The following is a 26,575-nucleotide window of genomic DNA, read 5'->3' on the forward strand; positions in this document are numbered from 1 at the left end:
ATTTCGCAATGAAAGAAACAATTTAACAGCTGAAAGGTATCATGAATATTAGGAAACAGACAGTACAAATTTCGTCTTTTGAATAGAACATAGGTTCCAAGTTTTTACGCAGAACAAGTTTTCACAGTGGCGGGGCCCAAAAACAATGTAAGAGAAAAATGGAATAAATTAAAAATGTCGTCCTTATTCTTTATGGGTAATCCTGTACATTATTAGAACATTATTCTTCTAGACATTGTACATAGATGAATAAATTTGTATCTAAAATTACATAAATTATTTCAAAATATGTTTCATGAGATGTTTTGGAATTGTCTTTACCTTTGAAATTTTAAGTTGCACAATTTATTTCAGATTTCCGGAAATTCAGCAAATTTGGCTCTTTGTTGACAAATTATTTTGTATAAAGTTCTTAGGTTATCATGATGTTGCCTGCAGGGGTCCCTGGAACCATCCATAGTCAATATAGAACCTGTTTATATGTGCATATATATCATTGAACTTAACACACATATTCTAATCTATATTCAGATCAGCGAAGAGGAATTTCATTAATTTTTTATGCTTTCTTTAAATCTTCATTATAATTTATATTAGTTTATAGGTTGTCACTTTTAGTTTTTTATATCCCGTGTATTTATAAATTATGTATCCTATCACCTTATGTCCTTAATTTTGCATCCTGTGTTCTGTAAAACTATGTATCATATATATATCGTGTAATTAGTATCCGCTATCCTGTGCACTGTATCCAGTATCCTGAATCCAATACTTAGTGTTCCGTACCCTGCATCCTGTATCCAGTATCCTGTATCCTGTATCCTGCATCCTGTATCCTGTATCCTGTATCCTGTATCCTGTATACTGTATCCTGTATCCTGTATCCTGTATCCTGCATCCTGTATACTGTATCCTGTATCCTATTTCCTGTATCCAGTATCCTGTATACTGTATCCTGTATCCGGCATTTTATATCCTGTATCCTGTTTCCTGTATCCAGCATCCTGTATACTGTATCCTGTATCCTGCATTTTATATCCAGTATCCTGTATCCTATATTATGTATCCTTTATCCTGTACAATCTATCCTGTATCCTGTGCAATATATCCTCTATCTCCTATCCTGTACAATGTATCCTGTATCCTATACAATGTATCCTCTATCCTGTACAATGTATCCTCTATCCTGTACAATGTATCCTGTATCCTGTATCCTGTATCCTGTATCCTGTATCCTCTATCCTGTATCCTGTATCCAGTACCTGTATACTGTATCCTGTATCCTGTATTCTATATCCAGTATCCCGTATCCTATATTATGTATCCTGTATCCTGTACAATCTATCCTCTATCCTGTACAATGTATCCTGTATTCTGTTCAATGTATCCTGTATTCTGTACAATGTATCTCCTTTCCTGTATCCTGTTCAATGTATCTCCTATCCTGTTCAATGTATCTCCTATCCTGTATCCTGTACAATGTATCCTCTATCTCCTATCCTATATACTGTATTCTATTATATATTTGCTCAAAGTATAATTTACTAAAAAATCCATCCAACATTCAATACTCCATCATCTACCTTTACCATCATATCTATTTAACTATTTATATACTTTCAGATCTAGTCATTATATACAACAGCTCACCAGACCTTTTATTTTCCAGTAGACGGGGAAGGGGTCAGAAATATTATTTTCACTCACACAAAAGTCCTTGTATCGTATTTTTTTCATAAAAAAATTGAAACTGTCCTTAACTTCTTTTCTAAAAATATTTTAAGGTTTTGAATATTTCTTTTCATTCTTGGTTTGGTACATTATCAAACAATAAAACGGAACAATTTCGCTGAATTTTCTGATTTTAATTTGTGAAATTTGAAAATTGATGAAAATTAAAAGTGTAGAATTAATGTTTTTTTCAAAAACCATCCCAGCCCAGCCCTGGATCAATTTAGGCCCGACTGGAACAGTAGGCTCAAAGTTTATTGAACCAACAAAAAAACAAATAACGCAATTATATTCAAGAAAGAAGGAAGAACGAAAGCAAGAAAAAAAGTCGTAAAAGATGTGAGATGATAAAGTTGATTATCTATAGATTAAACTGTATGTGTGCCGGTGTTAATGAAGATATTGTGTTTAGCTGTAGAAAACTATGAAAGAATCCTGATTAACCCAATGAGGTGTCCTGGTCCTTGATCTCCGTATTCCCTGGTCTACCCGGAGCAGTGTTGAACCCGTATATCCTTGTTATACTCAGCACCCGGATACATTGGTTTTACGATCTTGAACTATTACATATATATACAACTACTACAGTCTACACCCATCCTTATATTAAACCAGGAGAAAACCACACAGATTAGGCTCAATAAACCTGGGCCTAGGGTTTTTATAGGTTACAGGATATACCAGTCATAGGTGGCAGGAGGGGAAAGGGGAGAATTGTGATTGGGAAGAGGGGGGGGGGGATTAGAGTTTAAAAAAAGATACGAGAAAGTAATAATACTTTTATTCAAATTGTTCCATCACCATAATCCCATGAGATATAAATAGAATACAAAAAAAACAAGAATTTGAAGAAATCAATTCTACAAGTCCTGATTAATGCATACAGAAATACATTTTTATACAGAGGGTCTGTAGGTTTAGAAGGTATAGAACTAGAGGAATAGTTTGAATATACTCCTAGTAGGATTAGAACTAGAGGAGTAGTTTGAATATACTCCTAGTAGGATTAGAACTAGAGAAGTAGTTTAAATATACTCCTAGTAGGATTAGAACTAGAGTAGTAGTTTGAATATTCTCCGAGAAATAGAGGAGTATTCATTCGTGAACCAAATTATAATTTGAATAATAAAATCATTCCAAAATTGGTTTCCGACTATTTATGTAACTTCAAAAGTTTGGAATAATGAGAATTTTGTCATGATTTAGATTTAAAAAATGAACGTACAAATCGTCTTACGAATTATTTTTAATATCTTAAATACTTAAATTGATGCAAATAATATTCTGTTGAATATTAACAATCAAGGTGTCCCGATACAACTCCAGACGCTTTCTTACTCAGAGTCTTAGTTCGGAGTAACCAACAGGTTTTTGTCGTCTCTTCATTTTTATCATCTTCTTTCAATTCTTCTTCTTTTCTCCCTTTTTCTTTTTCATCTTCATCTTCTTTCAATTCTTCCTCTTTTTCATCTACTTTCAGCTCTTCCTCTTTTTCACCTTCATCTTCTTTCAATTCCTTCTTGTTTTCCTCTTTTATTTTTTCCGAAGCTCCCTCCTTTTTCTTCCTATTATCATCTTCTCTTTCTTCCTTATCCTTCTTAAATTCAATCTTTCTTTCCTTTCTTTCCACTTTTTCTACTTTCTCCTCCTCATCTTCTTGTATAATCTTCTCCTCCAAATCATCATGTTCATCTTCTAATGAATCAATCACATTCTCAAATGCATCAATCATCTCATTTTTTTGGAACCAAGTCCAATACTTACAATCCTCATTCTGAAATATTAATATGAAATTGGATTGTATTAAATTAAATTATATTGTATTAGATGGAATTAGATTGGATTGTATTTAATTAGACTATATTGTATTAGATGGAATTAGATTGGATTGGATTAAATTAGATTATATTATATTAGATGGAATTAGATTGGATTGGATTAAATTAGATTATATTGTATTAGATGGAATTAGATTGGATTGGATTGAATTAGATAATATTGCATTAGATGGAATTAGATTGGATTGTATTGAATTAGATTATATTGTATTAGATGGAATTAAATTAGATTGTATTGAATTAGATTATATTGTATTAGATGGAATTAGATTGGATTGTATTAAATTAGATTATATTAGATTATATTGTATTAGATGGAATTAGATTGGATTGTATTAAATTAGACTATCGTGAATTAGGTGGAATTAGATTGGATTGGATTAAATTAGATTATATTGTATTAGATGGAATTAGATTGGATTGGATTGAATTGGACTAAATTGGATAGAATTGGATTAGTTTGGATTTGATTTGATTGGAATGGGTAGAATTGGATTGGATTAAACGAAATAGGATTTAATAGCATTAAATTGGACTGGATTGGATTATATTGCACTTGATTGGATTGGATTATATTGGACTTCATTGGATTGTATTAGATTAGATTGGATTTGATTGAATTGGATTAGATTAGATTGGATTGGATTCAATTGGATTAAATCAAGTTGGATTGGATTTATTTAAATTGGATTGGATTAAATTGGATTTAATAGGATTAAATGGATGGAATTAGATTTTATAAGATTTATTGAATATGGTTAGGTTCGATTAGCTGGGATTGGCTTAATTTAGATTGGATTGGATTGAGTGGGATTAGATTAAATTGGATTAGATTATTCAAATTGGATGGGATTGGATTGTAAGGGGGTTAGATTAAGTTTGATCGAAATAATTGTGTTTAAATAATATTTAAAAAAACAAATTTTAATTTTAAAATATGTTATTAATTACCTGGGCGCATAGCTCGCTGCATTCATCAGCAGTTCTGGTCATTCTATCTCCTCCAATTCTTTGACCGAAAAATCTTGAATCTGAAGATAGTATTTTTTCTTTCAATTTTCTTTATTTCTTGTCTTGTCTTGTCTTGTTTTGTCTTGTCTTGTCTTGTCTTGTCTTGTCTTGTCTTGTCTTGTCTTGTCTTGTCTTGTCTTGTCTTGTCTTGTCTTGTCTTGTCTTGTCTTGGCTTGTCTTGTCTTGTCTTGTCTTGTCTTGTCTTGTCTTGTCTTGTCTTTTCTTGTCTTGTCTTGTCTTGTCTTGTCTTGTCTTGTCCTGTCCTATCTTAATGGCTAATAATGATTTTATATGATTTTATAATTTTATCCCTCTAACACTTTTATCACCTTTACTAGCGCATTTGATGTCTTCCTTTTCTATCAAATCTTCCTTGGCATTCTCTTGAGAATCCATTTTTTCAATCTCCAATCTCGGTTCACCAAACTCCTCATTGATAGCAACATCTCCAACAAGAGTTATCAGATTACCGGCATCATGCAGCTCAGTAATTGCTTTCGAATCTGAGAAAAAAATCAAAGATTTCAAATCATGAAAAGTAGATTTTGAAAACGATTTGTCTAAATTATTGTATTTACCCTGTCTCAGGAGATTAGTTTGAACAATGGCAGATATTCCGCACGCAATGATGGTTCCAATCAGAGTTATAAAGAAGACGACTAGAAGAGGCTGCTCAGCGAGAAAATGAATCGTGTGCGGCCCCTGCGCAATTAAACCGGAATTAAAAATAATCAATTTTAAGATATCATATATGATCTGACGAAGGTTTTCAAGGTACTGTTGTGAATCGCTCATGCTATGAATTGAGAGTCATTTACAATTACATCTACAATCCCTTTAATTTTTTTCGATAAGATTTTGATTCAAATTGATTTTCTTGATTTTCCAAATAGACCTGGCGTGGAAGTATTTGAGCAGCAGAATGATCTAGCTGCTGATGAATGTGCTCAAGCTCCTCGGAGAACTGATGCCTACATAGGGAAGCAAAGATAAATAAAATTAAAAATATATATATTCCTTTATAAAAAGCTGGTTTTTTGGTATGCAATAATTTTCATTGAAACCCGGCGGGATTTTTCATTAAACACTGCATTGAAAAATCTTAGAAATGCGCGATTTTTTTTTTACAAAATTCACAAATTCCAATTTTAAATCAGTGCTTTTTAAAAAATGAATGTCATTTACTATTAGCGAGGATTTACCAGGGAGAACTGCTAAATTTACCGGGAATTTACTTTTCCAAATGTTTTCCAGACTTTTTTGACAAAATTTCATCATGAAGGTTAATAATAAGGTTAATAATGTTGCTCAGAATGGGATAAAAATAATTCTGTATCAGCCAGCTGCAGCCTGCAGATATTTTATCAATTAAAATACAAAATATCAACGTCATGAGAAATTCAATCATTTGGTTTATTGATTGATTTTTGTAATTTTGTCGTTTTGCGGCAACACAAACCTTTAAAGAAGTTTTAAAATTTTTTTGACAATAATAATTCTCTTAAATATTAAATAATAGAGCGCTTACATCCAAACTTAAGTGTAAAAATTTCTAGTATATACTCTATCCGAATGAGTGAAAGAAATAAAAGTGTAATATATATTAAAAATTGTAATATGTATTAAAAAGTGTTATATACATTAAAAAGTGTAATATATATTAAAAATTGTAATATACTTTAAAAAGTGTAATATGTATTAAAAAGTGTAATATGTATTAAAAAGTGTAATATACATTAAAAAGTGTAATAGGTATTAAAAATGTTTCATTATCAATATAAAATTAGTCCAATTATTAAATACCCCGCAATTTTTAGTTCTTCTTGCATGAAACTATGATGCACGTTTCCGTACATGTTAACTTTATACTTAATTTCAATATAAAAAGGCTTTAATTAACATCTTATTAAAGTTTTTGGACTCACATTTTTCTCTGTATCTTGGAGGTTCTGGCTAACGCTTATACAAAATATTATCTAAAAATTAAAAACTTCAACCTTCTCGAAAATAAAAAATATTTGTCCTAAAACTGTATAGCACTGAAAATCAAAATTATAGTGTTAAAGATACTTATATAAAGTTTTAGTAACTTAGCATTAATAAAATCTGATTTCGGATAGAATTTTTCCTACCGTATCCGTTGAAATCTAAAAGGATCATTTCTGTGAACTTTATGTTGGAGTCCTAGGACACGTCGGAGAGTAGAGACTCCTTGATCAACTCCCCTCTCAAGCTCTACAACTCCACCACTCACTTAAACAAAAATATATGACGTTCTAACTGTATTTCTATGCACATGTGTACCCTCACTCAGTCCTAGGTTTGAAGATACCAACCCATATTTACTTTTGGTGGCAGTAGTTTTCAGTCCCTAGATTTTGTAGGTTCTTTAAATGATTTTACTCTAATTAAATATTTAAAAATAATATTTCTCTATTTCTATATTACATTTTCTTGAATAATTGTTCTGTAGAATGTAGTAAAATTGTAAAAATTATTAAGATTAAATCCTATAAATAAACCTTTCAGGGTTTAATTTTCATCTTTTTTATTTTTCTGATTTGTCCCAAATGCAATAAAATATCAAACTATATTTTTATTCTCAGTTGGTCCGTGTTTTTATTTGTATCCCTAAGATCTTTTAGTTTTCCAAAAACTCTGATTTTCTAATCCCTATATCTTTGCAATCCCATGTCGTAAACTTCAAATATTTCTAACTATGAAATATGTGAGATCCCATAATCAGAGGTTTACGTCATAATATTGAAAAGAAATAGAGATTAGAACGTTTGAGTTTGTGGTAAACACTCAATTTCTTTTTCAACTCCTTAGAACTTTCAAGTTTCATATAATTTTTCTCAGGGGTTTTGTTTGCTACCAGTTGTTTAAATTTATACACCTTTTCATATTTTTATTTTGATGCTTTAAAGGTTTGATCATTTAACTGTGAAAGCTGAAAGTATTAACTTGAACCTGTATCAATGATCCCCATAGCAGACCTAACCTGACTAATCTCATGTATTGACATGATTGCTTGTACCCCCTCCACCTCATTCTTAACCATAGTCAACCCTTTACATACAAATTCCTTCCACCTGTACTTTTATTAATGATCACGTTCATCTAAACTTGATCACTTTCTAATAGAAGTAAATTTATCATTAAGTTAGCCTGGAGAAATGTAAACCATGGAGTAAATCAGAAGTAAACCTGGTATAAAACCTTGATTAAACCTTGATGAAACCTAAAGTTAACCTGGAGTAAACCTGGTGTAAACCTGTTGTAACCCTGGTGTAAACCTGGTGTAAACCTAGAGTAAACCTAGAGTAAACCTAGAGTAAACCTGGTGAAAACCTGAAGTAAGCCTGGTGTAAACCTGGTGTAAACCTGGTGTAAACCTAGAGTAAATTTTGTGTAAACCTGGTGTAAACCAAGAGTAAATCTAGAGTAAACCTGAAGTAAACCGGTGTAAAACCTAGAGTAAACCTGAAAGAAACCTGAATTTAACTTGGAGTAAACCTGAAGTAAACCTGTAATCCTAGTGTAAACTGAAGTAACCTGAAGTAAACCTGTAGTAAACCTAGTTTAAACCTCGAGTAAACCTAGTTTTAACCTCGAGTAAACCTAGTTTAAACCTCGAGTAAACCTAGTTTTAACCTGGAGTAAACCTAGTTTAAACCTGGAGTAAACCAAGTTTAAACCTGAAGTAAACCTGAAGTAAACCTGTAATCCTAGTTTAAACGGAAGTAAACATGAAGTAAACCAGTAGTAAACCTAGTTTAAACCTCGAGTAAACCTAGTTTAAACCTCGAGTAAACCTAGTTTAAACCTCGAGTAAACCTAGTTTTTACCTGGAGTAAACCTAGTTTAAACCTGAAGTAAACCAAGTTTAAACCTGGAGTAAACCTAGTTTGAACCTGGTGTAACCCTAAAGTAGTACTGGAGTAAGTATAAAACTCAAGTAGTTAGACCAATCCCCAACTACACTTTCTATCTGTAAATATTTTTCACTACACAAGGCCCCCCTCCCTCACCCCTTTCCTTACCCTTCCTTACAAAACAAATCATCTGATTTTTCCCCTCAGGCAAATACATAATCTTCTCTACTGATGACTTATGGGCTTCCCTAATCCTTATTCCCCAAGCATATGACCCCTCCCCCATCCTTCCCCCACCCCTTTCCCGCTCTTTATCAATCCCCCCCCCTTCCCTCTTGATCCAACCCACTCTGATCTAGTGCAACCCCTGTAATTATATCTTCATAGCCAGGGATAACATTCAGAACCCACAAACAGATAGATAGATAGATAGATAGATGGATAGATATATAGATAGATAGATGGATAGATAGATAGATAGATAGATAGGTGGATAGATATATAGATAGATAGATGGATGGATAGATAGATAGATAGATAGATATATAGATAGATAGGTACATAGAGAAAGGAAACGAAGAGATAAAGCTTACTTCAGATGTACAAGTGTTAGGTTCTGCGTACAAGTGTTGGGTTCAGTGTACAAGTGTTGGGTTCAGCATACAAATGTTGGGTTCAGTGCAAAGTATTGGGTTCAGTGTACAAGTATTGGGTTCAGTGTACAAGTATTGGGTTCAGTGTACATGTGTTGGGTTCAGCGTACAAGTGTTAGGTTCCGCGTACAACTGTTAGGTTGGGTTCAGTGTACAAGTGTTGGGTTCAGTGTACAAGTGTTTGGTTCAGCGTACATGCGTTGGGTTCAGCGTACAAGTGTTTGGTTCAGCGTATACGTGTATTGGATTCAGCGTTTACAAGTGTTGGGTTCAGCGTATACATTTGTTGGATTCAGCGTATAAAAGTTTTTGGTTCAGTGTATGCATGTGTTGGATTCAGCGTATACATGTGTTGGGTTCAGTGTATACATGTATTGGGTTCAGCGTATACATGTGTTGGGTTCAGCGTATACAAATAATGGGTTCAGCGTATACATGTGTTGGGTTCAGCGTATACATGTGTTGGGTTCAGCGTATACATGTGTTGGGTTCAGCGTATACATGTGTTGGGTTCAGCTTATACATGTGAGTGTTGGGTTCAGCGTATACATGTGAGTGTTGGGTTCAGCGTATACAAGTGTTGGGTTCAGAATCAGCGTATACAAGTGTCAGGTTCAGCGTATACAAGTGTTGGGTTCAGCGTATACAAGTGTTGGGTTCAGCGTATACAAGTGTTGGGTTCAGCGTATACATGTGTTGGGTTCAGCGTGTACAAGTGTTGGGTTCAGCGTATACAAGTGTTGGGTACAGCGTATACAAGTGTTGGGTTCAGCGTATGCAAGTGTTGGGTTCAGCATATACATGTGTTGGGTTCAGCGTATACATGTGTTTATAGAATTTAAATTAACTGATTTTATCATTGACAGTTAGTTTGAATACGAACTAAAGATATCCTATCAGATGAAATAAATGAATTCAAAACTCATTTGTAATCAACTCTTTCTAGTTTATATCCAATATTTAAAAGGGATTCTTTTACATATTCAATTCTAGATATTGAGTACAGAATATCCTAAATTATTTAAATAAAAATCTATGTAAATAAACCCCTGTGTTTATAAGTTATATTGGATTCTGTTTACAAAATATCGGTTAGATAATAAAGTTTTACCACGATTATTCTATAAAATAAAACAAGACATTCGTATATATATATATGTGTGTTGCGTATAGCCGGCAAAACGGCTGGACCGATTGGGCTGAAATTCTTTGTGGACACTCGTGGGTGACCGGGGGGTGTTAAAGGCTAAAAAAATGAGAATTTTTTTTAAAACATTTTTTTCAAATTTTTTTCCCACGGGCAACACCGGGTCCTTCAGCTAGATGATAAATAATATTCTCTTTACCTATTTTATTTTTGCGAACAATCTATTTAGCATAAATCTTTTGTCATCAATTCTCAAAACTTTTTTTTCGGTCCTTTTTGAAAAGTATTTATTGAAGCAAAATAAACTAATTTTTTAAAAAGAAAAAATATTTTAAAACTTAAAATATGTTTTTATTTCAAAAGTGTTTAGCAATCATATTAAAAAAAGTTTAAATAATGATATTGAGCAATTAGTCTCTTTAAAACAATATTTTTCGATTCAGAACTTATAATTTTGCATTTAAACTGCATTACGTAAAATAGGAATAAACTAATTACTCTGAAAACTGCAGAAATGCATTTCAAATATCTTTATTAGCAAACAATGCAAAAGTTGCAAATTTAGACGAATTGACGATATTTTCTGCATTAAAGGCAGTGCGCCGACGATGCCATATATTTATTAAAATATGTGTTTTCTGTAAACAGTTGAAGGAAGGATGATATTTCTTCATATTTCCTCGTTAAACCTTCAACCTAAAGGTTGCTTGTCAATTTAGAGTTAAGATGGAATAAAATTAATTGTCTTTAAACCTCGCTTCCTTCTTATTCTTGGTTCAAATTCTTCGTAAATATGAAAACAAAACAATGTTTGACCATGAAACTCTCACTTTAAGAAACTGTAAGCGTAATTTCAAGTGACCCTCCATGCAAAGATACCTTTAAAAGCTTTGTCTGATCAAGTATGAATTAGATATCAATGTTTTTGTTTTCTTAACTGTTTATTTTCAATTGTGGTTTCTCTACGAAAGTGACTAGCTCATACGAAGCACTGGAGAAAAAATAAACAATCTACGAGTCAAATGTTGTTATCTTCCACATTTGATCAGAGTAAGGATTCAAGGATACCGTTGTACATCTGGGATTGTAATCTTTGTATTGAGGGTCACGCTTACAGTCTCTTTAACTGTTGAAAGAGTCCTTAACTTTTTTGTTCGCAATATCCATTGATTAATTAAAAGAGAAGTTTCGCGCAGTCGGCGTAGAAAAGGCTTTCTCTGTCTTGTAATTCTACGCCGACTGCGAGAAACTTTTCTGGGCTTCGTTCGAAATTAAAGAATGCTCGGGAAATGACACTTTGTAAAATATCTCTAACATTGTTTTTAGTAATTTCGAACAAAAAATAGCAATGGTTCGATATTAAAAACACAAACCAAGGGTCACTTATAACTTTCTACTCTGTAATCACACAAAGTAAAATCGATTTTTTTTCCAAATATACATTAGCCCGTCTTTTTAACTTTATATATCAGCAGGGGCATATAATTTTAATTCTGAAGCCCCACCCTCTGGAAACAAATTTAGGTATGTAAAAATGACCCAGACATATGCGATATATTGTTGGAACCGTCTCATCAGTGGCTTTTACCTCCGACAGGTATGCAAAATCAGAAAACACCCAAAAAAGTGCAAAAATGAAAATATTTTGAAAGAAGGTGTTTTCTGATTTTGCACACGTATTGGAGGTGAATATGCCACTGATGAGATGGTCATTTTTTCATACGTAAATTTGTTTCCAGGGGGGGGGGTGCCCTTGAAACCAATAGATTTTTATCCGGGGTGTGTGCGCCCCAAAAGACCCCCCCCCCCCCTGTATGCGTCTCAGTTTGGGGGTGCCTTACTAATAAATTTCAGCTCGGCGAATACATCCTGTTCCTCTCAATTACTATTTACAATCAATACTAATCAATATATACCAACTTATACACAATCAGCTGATAATACAGGTGTACCAAAATTATTTGTTTTTATTATTATCATGTTGGATGCAAACAGATTAACAGAATCGTGATGGGATTTTAAAATTAATTATGTATGACATCATTAATTAGTATCAAATTTGATCCGAGTAATATAAGTTCCAATCCATTAAACAAAACACTATAAAAAGAAAATATAGAATACTTAAAATGCACTAATTCCTTTATCACCATTATTGAAAATTTTGTCTGACACTAATAATTAAAATTTCACCTGCTGTAAATTCAGCTGTACTGAATGTACATATTCACCAGTGACGTAAATTCAGCTGTACTGAATGTACATATTCACCAGTGACGTAAATTCAGCTGTACTGAATGTTTACATATTCTCCAGTGTCACCTATTTTCATTGATAATCTACTTAACTGTACAGTGAAAACCAGAAAACTCCAAAATAAGAAGACGACTTTATAGCAATACGTAAGTGTATTTGATGTTGTTAACTAGCAAATAGTGAAATCAAGTGAAATTGGTCTGTTTACACTGAATAACTTCTGTCTTCCGTGCTCATTGGATTATCTAAAGATTCAATTTACGTTTAAAAGTCGTCTTCCTATTCAAGAGTTTTCTGGTTATCACTGTATGAAAATAACATTTTTTTAGGACGTACTCTAGGTTAATTAAGCATTGTACTCAATTCTCTCAATGTTATAATTTAAATTCTCATCATTACCAGCTAATATATATCTGATTATTCAAGGATTATATTTCTGCACTTTGCAATACAGGGTTACCCACAAAGGATTAGACTGTGAAGACGACCTGAAACTGTGTAGATGTCAAGATCAGAATCTTGTTCTCGGAATTTGCTACTTAATCAAGCTTTTAAAAGTTATGTTAAATGATCTAAAAAATATAGAAGTAAATGTGCAGCTTAAATTCAGAAAAAAATACGAAATAAATTCCGTACAGTCGTCTCAAGTTTCACCTTTTATATTTTATAATATGAAAATATAAGTATTTAAATAGAATTAGCGAGAAAAAACAACATTTTTTAAAAAGTTGTTTACTTTTTTGGGAATTGTTTATTGTTCAACTCTGAGCACCTTTAAGCCTATCAACAGCTCAAAGATATGATAGTTGTTAATAGAAAATTTGGAATTCATGTAAATTTTTGGATATTCTGTGCATTGTTAAAAGATAACATACATAATCGTTCTGAAAAAAATGTATTATAACTAAATTTGAATAAAGCAAAACTATAAAAAAGCAATTAAATATTCCCCCCTTTTTTAAGCATCTAGAATTTTTCATAGGTAGTCTCATGTATTAGATGTATCTAAATGTTTCGTATTCTTAACCTTTATAATGTCCTTACACATTGCACTGAATAAAACAAAAAATGACGATCGATAAATTAAAATGATTTTTTGTCTTAATTAACCTTGGATGCAAGATTTCTTGTCCAAGTTATGCAGCAGCAGTAGCCCTGGTTTTCCAAGCAGTCATTTGACAGGCCTTAATCGGGCCAACTTCATGCAACTCATTAAACCTATTCATGCCTGTTTTAGGCCTATTGAACCCTATTTAGGCCTGACTTTTCAATAGATAATGTAGAGTAACTTCAAGTTTAAAAACTGACATGAAACCAACAGCACACTTATAACCTACTCCTACTCCTACTCCTAATCCTACTCCTACTCCTACTCCTACTCCTAACCGACCAATCTTGATAAGGCATTGTTTAACCAACAAACAATCGTCTCCACCGTCACCTAATTATATTTCAAATTATCTAATTATACTTCTTCAAGAATACTTCTAAACTTCGACCCGTTGATCTTTAAGATTTATCTAAATGGAAGTATTGTTAAAACAATACAACCCTATAACAGTATACACACTATACAACAGGTCATAGGTAACCTACTATTTACATAAACCTCTGCTATTTAGATATATTTTTTAGATAATGAAAAGCGTCGGAAATTGGAATGAAATGTGTGTCTGTTTGTACTTCATTGCAGAAAAAAACGTAAATAAATGTTACATATCTGATATATTCCCCAGTTTAACTATTATGACACAGGAGATCGCTTTGCTCTTAAATATTAGTAGAGTTTTAAAATACAAATTCATCATAGTAATAAAAATACCATTTATTATAAGGTTTTTGATGTATGAGATTTTAGAGAACAAACTCTTTAATCAGAGTTTTGTTTTTAACGTAAAGATTTTAAACCGCCATCCATGGTGTTTAGTTTAGACACAAAACATCGCCAAAATCGGCATTGATTACTGCTTGTTGAAAGCGCTTTATATCACATACTATCTTGAGAAGATAGATTTTCTCTTTAAAAGTCCTTATATCAATACTATGAAGACGACTTTCCCACATAAGTTTTGATTTCTTACAAGATTATTTTTTAAATTAAAGTTTACAAGTAAACAAAAAGTAGCTGTAAAGAAACCTCTTTGTTTCCTTGTTTATTTTTAGAGATCAAAATTTAAGTTGAAAGTCGTCTTCATTGTATTGATATATACAGTAGTTTAAGGGTTGTTCTAATACGTCACATGTAAATGTAAACAACCCTTTCCCCTTGTTCTTGGTATACCCATAGAATATATTTAAGCTGACAACTTAGATCCATTAACACATCTTAATATTGAAAATGTCATCCTGGGATCTCAATGTGACATTTTAACTACAGATGTTTTGCATAACTATTCACCGTAACCTGCACGCAAATATTTCATATTTGCAGATTTAATAGTTGCAAAAAAAATTTATCCAATTTATTATTTTCAAGTCAGGACTTTCATTTTTTCATAGTATACTAAGATAGATAGATAGGTAGGAACAAGGATGGTGGATAGGTAGGAGTAAGGATGGATGGAAAGGTAGGAGCAAGGATGGATGGATAGATAGGAACAAGGATGGATAGAGAGGTAGGAACAAGGATGGAGTTGGAGAGGTAGTAACAATGATGGATGGAGTTGGAGAGGTAGGAACAAGGATGGATAGAGAGGTAGGAACAAGGATGGATTGATAGGTAGGAGCAAGAATGGGCGGGAGGTAGAAGCAAGGATGGATGGAGAGGTAGGAGTAAGGATGGGTGGATAGGCAGGAACAAGGATGGATAGAGATTGAGGAACAATGATGGATGGAGTTGGAGAGGTAGGAACAAGGATGGATGGAGAGGTAGAAACAATAATGGAGTTGGAGAGGTAGGAACAATGATGGATAGAGAGGTAGGAACGAGGATGGATAGAGAGGTAGGAACAATGATGGATGGAGTTGGAGAGGTAGGAACAAGGATGGATATGAAGGTGCAAGGATGGATGAGTAAATGAATTTAAGAATGGGTGTGTAAGTATGATAGATGAGTTTTAATGAATTTATTTCCTTGTTATTTGTGAATATACTTTGCAGTGCACCTCCCTCTCCACCCATCTTGAGATTCTTATCTTTTAAATTTAGAGGAGAACCCATCCCGTTATATTCTCATAATACAAGATTTTAAACAAGATAAAATTAGATAATGTTTGATCTATTTAATTATTTGTATATTATCACAAAAAATTACAAAAAGGAATTGAGTTTTTGAAACATTTATATTAATAACTCTCATCAGAAAAAAATTTAACCCTGAAAATTTTGATGTTTGTGTTCTAAAAAGGGGGTTATTTGTTTGAAAAAAAATTAAAAATAATCCGCCTAACTTTGAGTTTGTACCGGAGAAAAATTTTTAAATTAAACCTCAGGTAAAATCATTTCAAACTATTGTTACTCATGCTTAAGGGAGTGTTCACAAAAAATGAAAGGGGGTATAGGGATACGTCGAAAAATATTCGATGGTGATTGCTACTTATCTTACTTCTATATGGTGCGTCTATGACAAGAAAGTAGTTAAAAACGACTCATACCGAAGAACGTAGCGTCCATAAAAATTCAAAAAGTTGCAATATTCGAATTGTTGTTTTTATAGGTTTAAAAGTATTTGATTCAGATATTTCCCATAAATCACTTTTGTAGAGAAGCCACGATTGAAAACAATCCGTTTTCAAAATTATAAACAGTAAGATCTCATTCATACTTGATCAGATAAAGCTTTGAAGGGAACGGTTAGAAATCTTTCATCTTTCATATTTTTGATTCAACTACAAAGCACGAGATAATACAAATAAAAAAATCACAATTTACTATGTAGTTTGGACCCGCCTAACCAGAGTAGGTTGTTTTAATTGGTTGGCCCACTATAAACAATTGAGAATTACAAATAAAAACACTGTACATTTTATATTTTAAACATAAGAATGATGATAAATCAGGAAAAAGGTAAGGAGGAGGTGAGGTAGTATAAGGGTTGGAACTCCTTGATCTCTTTTATTTTTTTTTAAATTATTCATTTTTTTTACTTGCCTTCATATTTCATTCTTTCCTCCTTTTCTTCTCATTTTCTTTTTTGACAAAAAAGTTCTCATCTCAAGTTCTCTTCCCCCTCCCCCTCTTTCCCCCTTTCCCTTAAAGCTGTATATGCAAGCATAAATGTTGAATATATGCAATATATAAGTACTTGATTAATCCGTAGAGGAAGACACTGTTAAGTATTATTTACAACCGAGCTTTGACATTTCGTCTTTTTATGCAGAGGCTACAACGTAAGACGAAATTTTAGGTTGAAACTGGGATCAGAAACTCAGTTTTAGGAGAATATCATACATTTTTGTACATTTTGTTTTTTTCAGCTTCTTTTAGAAATATATACTATATATATTAAAACCCCTTCCCTCCAAAAAAGAAAAGAAAAAAAGAAGAAGAAGAAGAAGAAGAAGAAGAAGAAGAAGAAGAAGAAGAAGGAGAAGAAGAAGAAGAAGAAAAAGAAGAAGAAGAAAAAGAAGAAGAAGAAGAAGAAGGAGAAGAAGAAGAAGAAATAAAGGAAGAGGAGTACACACCCACTGCAGGAAGTACTAAAGGAAGAGGAGTACACACCTACTCCAGGAAGTACTAAAGAAATAGGAGTACACACCTACTTCAATAAGTACTCCTCGTATTTTAGTACTTCCTGGAGAAGAGTACACACCTACTCCATGAAGTACTAAAGGAAGAGGAATACACACCTACTCCAGGAAGTACTAAAGGAAGTAGAGTACACACGCACTGCAGGAAGTACAAAAGGAAGATGAGTACAAACCTACTCCAGGAACTACTAAAGTAAGAGGAGTACACACCTACTCTAGGAAGTATGAAAGGAAGAGGAGTACACACTTACTCCAGGAAGTACTAAAGGAAGAGGAGTACACACCTACTCCAGGAAGTACTAAAGGAAGAGGAGTACACACCTACTCCAGGAAGAGTTAAAGGAAGAGGAGTACACACCTACTCCAGGAAATACTAAAGGAAGAGGAGTACACACCTACTCCATGAATTACTTAATGAAGATGAGTACACACCTACCCCAGGAAGTACTAAAAGACGAGGAGTACACAGTACACACCTACTCTAAGAACTCTGCAATATACTTTTTTCTAAATCTAAATTTGTTGGTTTATTTCTTAAATAATTATTCTAATAATTCTTAAAGTTAGAAGAAGATGGTTAAAATAATAAGGTTTGAATAATGAATTTAAGCGGTTATGTTTGTGGTATTTTCTTACAATGTAAACCAGTACTGTACGTTATAGGATCCATTTAAGCTCAGCATGGAATATTTGATTTTAATTCATAGTGCATGGTGGTTTAGGGGGGGGGGGGGTTGCAATGTTCTAATCTTAAAGGAATTGAGTCTTTGCCACAAACTCAATTTTTCTAATCCCCATATCTTTGAAAATTTCAAACTAAGATTATTAAATCTAACAGAGTTCACTGTTTTAATTATCAGTTCTACGACTTTGGATTGCAAAAATATAGGGATCAGAAAATCAGAGTTTGTGGAAAAAGACACAATTTATTTACATTTCTCTATTAGCAGCTCTAGTTTTTATTCAGGAACGTTCTCTTCAACTGTAATGAGAAGAGTTTATGTTTTACAGCATATTACAAGTCAAACTAACCATATAGACACTGTACTAACCAATCATTTGTTTAAATTGGAACCATTATTCATACACTACACTACACTACACTACACTACACTACACTACACTACACTACACTACACTACACTACACTACACTACACTACACTACACTACACTACAATACTAGACGTGCATATAAAGATAAAAGCTGTTTGCACGTAATTAACAAGAAGCCCTGTACTTGGATGAAAAATCACGCAAGATGGAGGCATGGGGTGAGATACCGAAAAGATTGCGTGAGTGTAATATAGAATACTCTGCACATCATATTTCAAATATTGCTCTGTCATCCCGTGAGTCTACTTTATATTCACGTCTTTCTCCCTAATCCCCCTAAATTCAGTTATGTACAGTCTACACCCTAATAATTACTCAATTCCTTATTAATTTTCAAAAACTTCCTAAATAAAAATAAAACCCATTCATGTTCTAAATCATGCACAAATCTTTTAAACAACTAGTCAATCTGAGCTGGGATTGTGGATATCGAGATCAATCACGATCTTTTGCCAATCCGTAGATTAATCTAATCTGTATTCGATACACCACATATTAAACGGGCACTGGAGGAATATTTCAAATGAAGAGATTAAGCATTGATCCTCAGATTAAAAGTGCCCACATGTGGATATTGAAATCAAAAGTTCTCAACTCTTATTAATTTTATTCCCCTTTGAATCCCTAGGTAAACTACACTGCAGGATAAAGTTAAATCAAATTTTTAAAAATTTGTTCTAAAATTAAAAGCTTCCACATTGGATATCGAGATCATGCAAGGGTTCAAGATTCAGAATACCCCACACAAAAGTTCTCCCCTTTTATTTCTCCAAAATTTGTAAATTCTCTTGATTTCTATTGGAATATTTTGAAACAAAGATTTTTTCAAGCAAGTTAATTTCCGTCAGTATTGTTTCGAATCACGACTGAAACAGAAGAATGGGAATGAAAAAGTGTATTACAAGTATTATTGTCTCTATTAAACCATTTAAAAAGTTTAATTAATTTAATTCATCTATACACGGAAGAAATAGTTGTATTAAGATTTGAATGCGAGTAATTAATTTAATGATAGATTAGTGTAATCATCCATCAGTTGGGTGGCGGGAGGAAAAACTTAATAGAGTATTTTCTGTTCCAGGAGGCATCTATATATATACTTTGCTTGTCTGGATGTCTGTCTGCCTTTCTATCTTCTTTTGAATCCAAAAAACGTCAAACTGATCGGGCCCAAATTTTGTGTGGGACCTCACATAACCTCAAGGAAGATGTATGGATCCTCAAAATTACAAAAAATTGTGTCCAAAAGTTTATGATTTTTGTAAAATTTTGAAAATGCGAGAAAAAAATTATTAAATCCGAACTTTTTTTTGTTATTGGTTTATATTGTACAAAGATGCCAACAGATTAATCCACAATTAAATTTTCAAATAGAAGATGGGCGGGAAGCGCCATAAAAGCCTAGCCCATTATACTAAGATCCATGGGGTCCTAAAGATACGAGAGTACCTTCTGGAGTATAACAGAGCCCAAAACTTAATTACAAAGTATCACAATGAAACCCAGTATCGGAAACCCGGTTTCATGAATGAAGCAATAAGACCCAAAAAGAAAACTCAGGAGTTTCGTTTAACAATATCTCTTTGAAATTTCCGGCTCTGGGTACCTGGAGTCTACCAGGGTACCTGGAGTATATCAGCATACCTAGAGTATACCTGAGCACCTGGAGTATACCAGGGTACCTAGATTATTCCATGGTACCTCAAGTATAACAGGATACGTGGAGTATACCAGAATACCAGGAGTATATCAGGATACCTGGAGTATACCAGAATACCTGGAGTATACCAGGGTACCTAGATTATTCCATGGTACCTCAAGTTTACCAGGATACCTGGAGTATACCAAGATACCTGGAGTATACCAGGATACCTGGAGTTTACCAGGGTACCCGGAGTATGGCGGGATACCTAGAGTATACCAGAACAACTGGAGTAAACGTGCAAATATATATCTTGGTAAAGGATACCGCGGATATTCAGATTTAATATACCAGGATACCTGGAGTTTACCAGGGTACCCGGAGTATGGCGGGATACCTGGAGTATACCAGAGTACCTGGAGTAAACGTGCAATTATATATCTTGGTAAAGCATACCGCGGATATTCAGATTTAATATACCAGGATACCTGGAGTTTACCAGGGTACCCGGAGTATGGCGGGATACCTGGAGTATACCAGAGTACCTGGAGTAAACGTGCAAATATATATCTTGGTAAAGCATACCGCGGATATTCAGATTTAATCTACATATTGATAAATTGAAGTTTATTGGATAATCTTCAGGGTTAACTACCTCATCTTGGGGTTAGTTAGATAGACATACTATATTCATTTAGTTCATCTTCTTTACCATCTTCCTTCCCATCTTCCTTCTCATCTTCCTACCCATCTTCCTACCCATCTTCCTACCCATCTTCCTTCTCATCATCCTTATCATCTTCCTTATCATCTTCTTTCCCATCTTTCTACCCATCTTCCTTCTCATCTTCCTTCTCATCTTCCTTCTCATCTTCCTTCCCATCTTCCTTCTCATCTTTCTCTTCGTCTTTCTTCCAATATTCCTCTCATGTTCCTTCCCACCTTCCTTCTCATCTTCCTTCCCATCTTCCTTCTCATCTTCCTTCCCATCTTCCTTCTGATCTTCCTTCCCATCTTCCTTCTCATCTTCCTTCTCATCTTCCTTCTCATCTTCCTTCTCATCTTCCTTCTGATCTTCCTTCCCATCTTCCTTCTCATCTTTCTTCTCATCTTCCTTCTCATCTTCCTTCCCATCTTTCTTCCTCTTCATCTTCTTTAACATCTTCTTTATTTGCCAGTACATGTTCATAAAAGTCATCTTCCATAACATCCTTTTATCTTCCAGTACATTTTCTGCTACATTCGAATTCATTTTCCTTTGCATTTTTTCATTATCATTTTTCTTAAAAAACTCGAGGATGACACTTTTGCATGGGAGAGCACTTTCAGAGACTGGAACTTTTTAATTTAAGGGGTTAACACCTTTAATAGGAGATATTTGTCCGTCCTTGGACCTCTGAAAGAAATGAAGAGGTATTTTAACGCCTAAGGAAGCATCTGAAATATATTTTAAATATTGAAAATCTGAAGTTTATATATCTATATGCTGTATATCAAGTTTATTACATAAAAATGATATATTTATGGTAAATGATAAAGGTTAACTGCACAAACCAGAAACTATAAAATATTTTGAAAAATCCAATATAATCCAATAACAGTATGAGGTTCAAACCATTAAACCAAGTATTTCCAGAATTTATGCCAAAATTTTACGACTTGAATTTAGCCCAATTAAGTTCAAACTATTCTACTAAATCGCTCAACAACCCCGTTGATCAAAGGAGTTATATAGACGATTCACAATGGTACTCTTCAAACCTTCGTCATAGGAAAAATAAGAGCCTTGTTTTTCTATCGGAAAAATAATAATTTACAAAAGTGGTTTATTCATGAAAACGCCATTATGTGCGCTTATTTGTACTTGTATTTAGGAAAATCAAAATATTAAAAAAACGACCATATCTGCGTCATCCTTGATCACAGAAAGAATGAGAAGTACTGTTGTCCATCGGACATGCCACTCTATAATAGGAGGGTGCCTTGAAATTATGTACAGTCTCTTTCATTCAGATTTTTCTCTAATTAAGATTTTTCCCTTTCCCAGTTAATATTACTCTTCTCTCAAAAACATAATTTCCAGAGCTGTGTTTTCTTTTTGATAAAATAGTTTTTATACCATACTATTATACATAATATTTTTACCTCTAAATAAAAGGTTAATTTTATCACGATGAACCTTTTCTTAATTTCTTGTACTTTGAAATCCTTTTTTCAAACTTTTCGAAAATTCTTTTTTTAGAAAACGAGAAGAATTACGATTGTAAAGAAATATTATCAAACAGTGATAACAATGATGATATATAATAAAGTATTATCAAACAGTGATAACAATGATGATATATAATAAAATAATCTTGTTAAATTGCTGGTTTACCGGTTTATGTGTAGTACTCCCATAGAGTATAGAAGAATATCATAGAGTAATTTATTTACTTTAATTCAAATTAAGATTTTAAGAAACGCTATATGGAAATGTAATATACATGGGCTTATTTTCTAATAATATACATGGGCTTATTTTCTAATAATATACATGGGCTTATTTTCTAATAATATACATGGGCTTATTTTCTAATAATATATATGGCTTATTTTCTAATAATATATATTGGCTTATTTTCTAATAATATACTTGGCTTATTTTCTAATAATATACATGGGCTTATTTTCTAACAATATACATGGGCTTATTTTCTAATAATATACATGGGCTTATTTTTTAACAATATACATGGGCTTATTTTCTAATAATATACATGGCTTATTTTCTAATAATATGCATGGGCTTATTTTTCTAATAATATATGTAAACGGTAGATCAATTTTTAACATCTTCTCTAGTTAGTATATTACTCTAAGGTCTAAGTTTAAAATCTTGAATTGGTTGTATCAATTCTTAACATCTTTACACACAAAGATGATACAACACAATTCTATCTTCCTCGTCTATCCATCTATCCATCCATCTGTCCATCTATCCATCTATCTATCTATCCATCTATCCATCTATCCATCTATTCATCTATCCATCTATCCTTTGTTTATGTTGATAGTTTGCAGACAAGAAAACTTGTTTACAATTTGTCACAAGATAGAATTAACAATAGTGTACACTCGAAGATAGCTTTGTTAAAACAAAATATAATTTAAAAAGATTCACTTCCCTTTTTCAATTACTTTAACGCATCTTAAAGGGACTGAAAGCGAAATTTCAAGTGACCGTTCATGCAAAAAATGACAATGTCCGATTAACAACATTTTTAAAATCTTTGTCCGATCAAGTATGATGAATTAGAAATCTTTTTTTTGTTTCTTAAAATTGTTTATTTTCATTTATTATTTTTTTCCGCGAAAGTGGCTTGTGGATTTCTTGCTTGTAAGAAGAAATGGAGAAATTATCAGAAAAACAACGGTATCTACCACATTTTTGACCAGATTAAGGTTTCAAGGGTACCGTTGTTAATCGTATTTTGGTATACAAATCTAGGTAAAGTGGATTGACTATTTTAGCCAAAGTTTAGTTCCCAGGCACACTGGCAGCCGTAGTACATTTAAATTTCCAGGCCGGGTCAACCTTTTCGGTCCCAGTTGTACTGTATCACCCGGACATTGGGTAAATAGGGCAGACACTCAATAGGACTAGCCGGTGCAACAAGGTTGAAGCGTTCAGACTTTAAGTTGAATTTACTTTTACTAAAGGGTCAGAGGTGCGTGGGCAAAGCTGAGTTCCTTATAAGATGGTAAAAACTATTTTTAAAATGTTGGTTTTAGTGTGTTTTATACAATAATAGATTTAACTTATTCTGCCACAATATTTGATAAAGCTTACAAATATAGTGGATTAAATTATTGGCGGCAATTTTGAGAAACATCTAAAATTTGATAAAAGTGTTAATTCTTTCACGCTAAGATAAACTACATTATTATGTACTAGCTTTTCCTATAGAAGTCAACCCACTTATCTTAGAATTTTTAAACCAAATTAAGAACATTCTCGTGGTTGCTCCGAGTTCTCCGAATTTTTAAACCAAACTAAGAACATTCCCGTGGTTCTACCGAATTCTCCAATCCAAATTTGAGGCTGCAGATCGGTCAACGGGTTCGGACATACAAACAAACAGAGATGACGTACTAGTATATCATACATATATATTAAAATAAAAATAATTCTGGGTCAAATTTTGCATTTCAATCATCGTTGCCGGCCATTAAGTATGGAGTGTTTTATACTTAGTAGTTGGTATTATGTATATTGTATACGTATTTTTATATTTCAAGTAGGAATCTGTGTTTGTTTGGGTGTCTGTCTGTTTGTTTCTATAACTCACGATTTGCCTAAAATTTTGATTGGGGTAATTTGATATAATTACAGAAATGGTCTCAGCTTGGTTAAACAAAGTGTATTGACTTTTGCAGGGAAACCCGCGGCAAAGCTGGGTTACAAAGCTAACATATAGAATGTAGTAGTTAGTATTTTTATTATTTCTATCTATGTTTAATACTGGGTTATCTACGAAATATGAGACTTTAAGAAAGATCTAAAATTCTTTGAATATGACAATCTAAATATTAAATATAGACGTCTGTACTTAACGGGTTATACAAGAGCCAAGAGAAACTGTAAATGTAAGGAATAAAGGCTTCATAAATAGCCTTACATAGCCTCATCCTTTGTAGGCAGTCCTGTATATATTCTATATACACATATATATATATATATATATATATATATATATATATATATATATATATATATAGGATGGGTAGGGATGACACCTGTATGTGCTGGGTTCAAGGTTAAAATATAACATATATTGTATATAAACTAATCTACTTGTTATATCAGTATACACACACACAACCTGCCTGTATATTAAACTGTTCCTAGATACATAACCAACGCCTAAAGGGACAACCCACCATTTTGGAAACGAGACACTTTTTAACAATTAAAGCTAATGACATGTTTTTGTGTTGCACTTGTACAGTGAAAAAACATGGGAACGAAACTGAAGGTGTAAAAGAATGTATTGCAAGGCTATGGTAGAAGAACAGCAAAAGTTAAATATCATTTGTTTAAGTTAAATTCAGTTTGAAAAAATCGGGGTTTTTATAAAAATTATCATGCAATATTTTGTGATTTATTTCCCTTGCTCTTTTGATTAATTCTTAACTTTTAACCTGGAGCACTTTCCTACATCATGTTTTAGATTAACATTTATTACTTATTAAAACATAATTTTTACAGGATTAAAACCATATTTGCAAACCTTTTAATAGGAGATTAAAAATGAAAACTAACGTTTTTAGATTAAATAAACTTACTTTGTTTTCAAATTGTACAGAATGTCTCTAAAAAAAGTAGTTGAAGTCAGAGCCTATGCGATGCTCATTTGTTTTGGACATTTGTCCATAACAAATTTCCGATTTAATGGGACAAACATAAAAACTTGTATCATGTTCATCGCAAACTATCTAAATATATAAAGTTGTGATCTCTGTTTGTCTGTCTGTCTATTTGTCCGATCATAACTCAGGAACTGATTTTCCTCAAATTGGAGAACTCGACTTTAATAGCAAAAAAATTTTTCCCCGGTAAAATCGTTCAAGTGCGGGTAAACGGTGGGAGTAACTTTTAGTAACCTTGATAGCGCTGGGTTCCCAATCTAGTACACTTATAAAGTTTGGAAAGTCCTCGGAAAACTATACTTTTTTAGATCATTGATGCCAAAGTCATAGTTTTCAAAACTTTAATGGCAAAAAAAGGAACTGAGTATTTGCCACAAATTCTGATTTAAAAATTCATTTTTTTAAAATTGGCATTAATATTAAAGAAAACTAATCAGATATTCTTACAAAAAGAGTTTTAAAGGAGTTGAGTCTTTGCCACAAACTCTGATATTCTTATCTCTATATCTTTGCAACCCAATGTCGTAAACCTTACATATTTCCAGATATATCAAACTATGAATTCTATTTGATCAAATAATTTAAGATGGAAAGATCAAAGGTTTATATCAATCAGGAATAAAAAGATATCGAGGTCATAACTCTTTAGGAGATATTCTTAATGTCAAAAAAACTGAAATCAGCGGAGAACCGAGGATCTGGCATCAAATGGGAAAAAAACAAAAATTCCAACGCAATGCTGCAAACATAACAGAGGGTTGTTTTTATTCCATTAGTTAGGATTCTATTTATAGACCATTTTAATGTCCCAAAAACACCAAAATCGAGTTTTAATAAAATAAAAAAAGCAAATGGGACAATTTTTCTTAATTCACACGTTGGCAAAAATTGTTTCTATCAAAGAGGGATTGAAAAGAGAAAAAAAGGGAATGGAAGGGGGGGTATATAGGGATGGTATAAGGAAAGGGAATGGAAGGGGGGTATATAGGGATGGTATAAGAAAAGGGAATGGAAGGGGGGGTATATAGGGATGTTATAAGGAATCGTGCATGTTTTTATAAAGAATTGCCTCGAGACTTGAATCTACAGACCTGTATAGGAAGAAGAAGAAGGAAGAAGGACTAATGGAAGAATTTACAAATAAAGAAATTGTGAACATGAGAACTTGGCAAATCTTCGACTTCTCATACCGTATATATGGGAG

General features: G+C 32.9%; 2 protein-coding genes across 2 annotated transcripts; both read right to left on the reverse strand.

The window, feature by feature from the left end:
* Window positions 1–2,873: 2,873 nt before the first annotated feature.
* LOC111703802 (DNA ligase 1) lies at window positions 2,874–7,659 on the reverse strand. The gene is made up of 7 exons (XM_023475866.1): window positions 7,554–7,659; window positions 6,713–6,833; window positions 5,476–5,551; window positions 5,159–5,282; window positions 4,910–5,083; window positions 4,521–4,600; window positions 2,874–3,505 (listed from the first exon to the last, which is right to left on the reverse strand). The coding sequence occupies exons 1-7, from the start codon at window positions 7,642–7,644 to the stop codon at window positions 3,026–3,028; spliced, it is 1,146 nt and encodes a 381-aa protein (XP_023331634.1). The 5' UTR covers window positions 7,645–7,659; the 3' UTR covers window positions 2,874–3,025.
* Window positions 7,660–20,653: 12,994 nt separating this feature from the next.
* Window positions 20,654–21,157, reverse strand: LOC111703783 (octapeptide-repeat protein T2-like). The gene has a single exon (XM_023475829.1). It carries the CDS (start codon window positions 21,155–21,157, stop codon window positions 20,654–20,656), a length of 504 nt encoding a protein of 167 aa, XP_023331597.1.
* Window positions 21,158–26,575: the final 5,418 nt, after the last annotated feature.

This window comes from Eurytemora carolleeae, unplaced genomic scaffold (assembly GCF_000591075.1).
Source record: "Eurytemora carolleeae unplaced genomic scaffold, Eaff_2.0 scaffold114, whole genome shotgun sequence".
NCBI classification, from domain to species: Eukaryota; Metazoa; Arthropoda; class Copepoda; order Calanoida; family Temoridae; genus Eurytemora; species Eurytemora carolleeae.